We start from the raw sequence: 4,131 nt of genomic DNA on the forward strand, positions 1-4,131 counted from the left end.
AGACCTGACCTTGCTTATGCAATTAGTTTTTTAAACATATTTATGTCTAAGCTTGGTAAGCCTCATTAGGCTGGAAAGAAATGGTTGTTTAGATATATTGTTGGTATATTAAATCGACCTAAACCTAATGATGATGGCTATCGACCTGAACCTTGTACTTGGCATTACTCTCTTGAATGACCAGCTTTACCTGCTCATTGATGTCCCTAAGATGTTTTGTCATCTCATCGGCCTTGTGATTGAAACGACCCACACGTGGGATAGGGGCTAAGTCAAGCACTCCAGATGGATTCTGACATTAGATAATCTCAAAGGGGTTCATTCCGGTGGTTCTATTTTTCGACCAGTTATAGGAAAATTCTGTTTGAGGTAATACCGAATCCCACTGCTTCGATTTGGTCCTTGCCAAAATTCTTAAAAGGTCACCCAAACTCTGGTTTACCACCTCGGTCTGACCATCTGTCTGGGAGTGGTAGACGCAGCTAAAATTCAACCGCATTTCTAGTTTCTCCCATAATCCCTTCAATAAATGACTTATGAACTTGGTGTCACAATCAGAAGTAATGGATTGGGAATACCATGTAAACGCATAATCTTCCTGAAATAAAGATGGGTGATTCGTGTAGCATCCATCATCTTCCTACAAGCTATAAAATAGGCCATCTTGGAAAACCTGTCAACCACAACAAAGATAGAATTCATCATTCGTTGAGTACGAGGTAAGCCCAATACAAAATCCATGCTGACATCAATCCAATAAGCTTCAGGTATAGGTAAAGGCATGTACAGTACCGCATTAGTGAGAACTCATTTAGACTGTAATCCATGCTGACATCAATTTGTTGCCTCAGTGAACAATCTGGAATGCACAACTGTAATCCNAGTGAGAACTCATTTAGACTGTAATCCATGCTGACATCAATTTGTTGCCTCAGTGAACAATCTGGAATGCACAACTGTAATCCGGAAACAGATGCCATTAAGGAAAATAAAATCACGTCGTTGATTATTAGTTACGTCCTAAATTATCTTCCCAAAAGAAGAATCTGCAGCATACATATCAAGAGATGTCTCAAATCCTACAACTCTAGTGCTCATGGTGGTGAGGAGTCGTGTGTGACAGCTTAATGTATCTGCGACACGATTCAGGCTATCGGCTTGGTGCGTAATTGCAAATGTGAACTCCTACAAGTACGCCACCCATTTTGCATGTCGTCTACTTAGCTTGTGTTGACCATTGATGTACTTTAGGGTTTCATAATTGATAACAAGAATAAACTCCCTCTGTACCAGGTAATAACGCCAAGTTTCAGGGACTGAACTATGGCATAAAACTCCAAATCACATGTGGAATAATTTTTTTCCAATACTAATAACTTCTCACTAAAAAAGGCTACTTGGCACACCTCTTGACTCAGAATGCCACCAATGCCAACCTCAGATGCATCACAATTTACTTCAAACACTTTTTCAAAGTCATAAAATGCTAGAGCTAGAGCCTCTGTCATCTTTTTCTTGACCAATTGAAAGCTGGCTTCTACCTTATCAGTCCACTAAAAATCACGTCCCTTAAGACACTTTATGAAAGGGGCAATCAGAGTGTTGAAATTTCTGATGAACTAGCGGTAAAAGGATACCAATCCATGGAAACTTCTATCATCACATAAAGTCTTTATCTTAGGCCAATTCAAGATCGCCTCTATTTTTGATTGATCTACATAAACACCATCAGTAGACACAACAAAACCTAAAAAGTTACAGAAGCTATGAAGAAAGGAAACTTATTCCAATTGATGAATAGACGCTCCATCCTCAGCATATCAAAAATAGCACGAAGGTGAACAAAATATGATGCCCATGTCGAGCTATAAATGAGGATGTCATCAAAGTAGACTACCACAAACTTCCCTATGAAAGGCCGTAAAACATGATGTATAAATCTCATAAAGGTGCTTCGTGTATTGGATAGTCCAAAGGGCATGATCATCTACTCATATAATTCGTGCTATTTCTTAAACGTCATCTTCCATTTATTTCAGGGCTTATTCTGATTTGGTGGTATCCCTTTTTAAGGACAATTTCTGAGAAGATTTTAGAACCGGACAGCTGATCTAACATATCATCCAAGTGAAAAATTGGGAACCTGTACTTTACTGTAATCATGTTGATTGTCATGCTATCAACACACATACGCCAAGACCCATCCTTCTTTAGTACTAGTATAGCAGAAATTACACATGGACTCATGCTTTTACGGATATAGCTCCTCTCCAATAATTCTACCACCTATCGCTGTAACTCTTCAGCTTTCTTAGTACTGAGGTGATGTCGCTCACAGGTGTGGTAACCCCCAGAAGAAGATCCTCTAGCATTAGGTCAGAAGACTCCATTAGTAGCTGCTACACTTCTATTGGTAAATCTGGATCCCCGTTTACTGCACTATTCTCATAAAGCGGTAAAGCATAAACCATGTCTTCACGCCTATTCTCGTCCAAAAACTTGGACATAGAAAGTAGGTTGCTATTATTAACTACTGAGGCAGGGATATTTTCTTCTTGGTGAGGCGCTAACACAATCTTCTTTCCTTTGATGTTAAGGGAATATGTATTCTTCTGCCCATCATGAATAACACTGCGATCATACTACCAAGGTTGGCCCAACAAAACATGACAAACATCCATAGACACGACATCACACTAAGAATTATCAAATATTTTTTACCGAACGAAAAAGATATTAGACATCGTATCTCTACTGTTACCCCACTGCCTTTATTCGGCCTTGATAATTTATACAGATTGGGATGACGATCATCTTTAATTACAGTTTCTAGATAGCTTCTTTGGATACTACATTCTCACAATTGCCACTGTTAATGATCATCTTGCAGACTTTATCTGCAATTGTACAGGTTGTGTGGAAAACAATGGTCCTCAACCAGTCATCCCCTGAATCACCCTTAGGAGTCACTAGACTCTTGTGAACAACTAGAGTCCCCTGGCCATCTCAATATAGTACGTCTTCATCTTTAGCACCATCATATACAAGTTCTCCAACCTCCTCGAATTAGCCTACCATGTCCTTCTCAATCAGGAAATTTTTACTCTTCTGACCAGTCGACGTCCTGTAATCAATCACCCGATGTCTCTATTCACCACATCTGAAACATTTAATACTTGAGTTAGAAAGGTCAAGCGGTGGTTAATAGGCAAGACAGGATTTTTGAGGGCAAACTGGCTGACTATTTTCGCCCCTGACCACTGGCCTCCTGTTCCGCTATTTTTCTACAACAAGTTTACGCTGGTATGCCTCAGAAACGGTCCATAGCAAGTGAAGATTGAGGAAATCCTGCAAGGGCTACCTTAATCCCCTAAATAACATGCCACCATTTGCTCTTCCGTCTTAGATAATTCATTCTGGGCTACCAATTGATAGAACTCTTTTGTATAATCATCAACTGATCTCGTGCCTTTACTCAGTGAATATAGCCCCTGAAATAAGGTTTGAGTGTAGCTGAAAGAATTGAAGTGCACTTTTATCTTTTTTTTCATCTTCTCCTAATCAGTGATCTTAGACTTGCTCTGTCGCTCTTGTGAATACCTCAACTGCTCCCGCCATACAGATGCTCTACCCTTTAGTTTGATGGCGACTAGTCTCACCTTGACACAACTTGGGACCTCCTTATACTCAAAAATACGCTCCAATTCATTCAACCAATCAACAAATCCTTCGGCCTGTAACGTACCAGAAAACTTGGGCAGGAACACTCTGAAACGAAGTCTCCATGGTGATCGTCTCATCTACAGTGCTCCCAGAGTCGAGCACGATTGTGATACAAGTTTTTGAAACTGGTCTTAAAATCGTAACCCTCCACTTCATGATTACTGAATTCCTATTCCACTAGACGTTAGGTTAACTCTACAACTTGCCTCTGTAAATCTTCAATCGTCCTGAACGTCACTATGACGATGGAATTTCCTCCACCGGAACCTACCCACGACGAACACGACCACGTCCACCAACCATTGAAACTGATGGAAACTCTCCCAGGAAGATGCTGATTGCTCTGATACCAACTGACGCCGGGCAAGATAGCTATTATCCTGCAATCTAGTTGTAATAGATATTTCA

At 40.2% G+C, this 4,131-nt stretch overlaps 1 protein-coding gene across 1 annotated transcript; it reads right to left on the reverse strand.

Annotated features, from left to right (window-relative positions):
• Positions 1–1,020: 1,020 nt before the first annotated feature.
• LOC111387884 lies at positions 1,021–2,390 on the reverse strand. Its single transcript, XM_023012479.1, has 7 exons — positions 2,300–2,390; positions 2,100–2,216; positions 1,804–1,908; positions 1,638–1,747; positions 1,407–1,553; positions 1,221–1,284; positions 1,021–1,133 (listed from the first exon to the last, which is right to left on the reverse strand). Exons 1-7 carry the CDS (start codon positions 2,388–2,390, stop codon positions 1,021–1,023), a joined length of 747 nt encoding a protein of 248 aa, XP_022868247.1.
• Between the last annotated feature and the right edge of the window lie 1,741 nt (positions 2,391–4,131).

The sequence above is a fragment of the Olea europaea genome, unplaced genomic scaffold (genome assembly GCF_002742605.1).
Source record: "Olea europaea var. sylvestris unplaced genomic scaffold, O_europaea_v1 scaffold4359, whole genome shotgun sequence".
Classification (NCBI taxonomy): Eukaryota; Viridiplantae; Streptophyta; class Magnoliopsida; order Lamiales; family Oleaceae; genus Olea; species Olea europaea.

What these genes read in the sequence shown, in the direction of transcription:
- LOC111387884 (XM_023012479.1), bottom strand. Translation starts at nt 2,390, where the DNA reads ATGGAGTCTTCTGACCTAATGCTAGAGGATCTTCTTCTGGGGGTTACC. An exon ending in TGATATGCTGAGGATGGAGC is followed by an intron (nt 1,748 to 1,803) that starts GTCTATTCATCA and finishes GTAACTTTTTAG; the next exon opens with GTTTTGTTGTGTCTACTGAT. An exon ending in ATAGAAGTTTCCATGGATTG is followed by an intron (nt 1,554 to 1,637) that starts GTATCCTTTTAC and finishes CGTGATTTTTAG; the next exon opens with TGGACTGATAAGGTAGAAGC.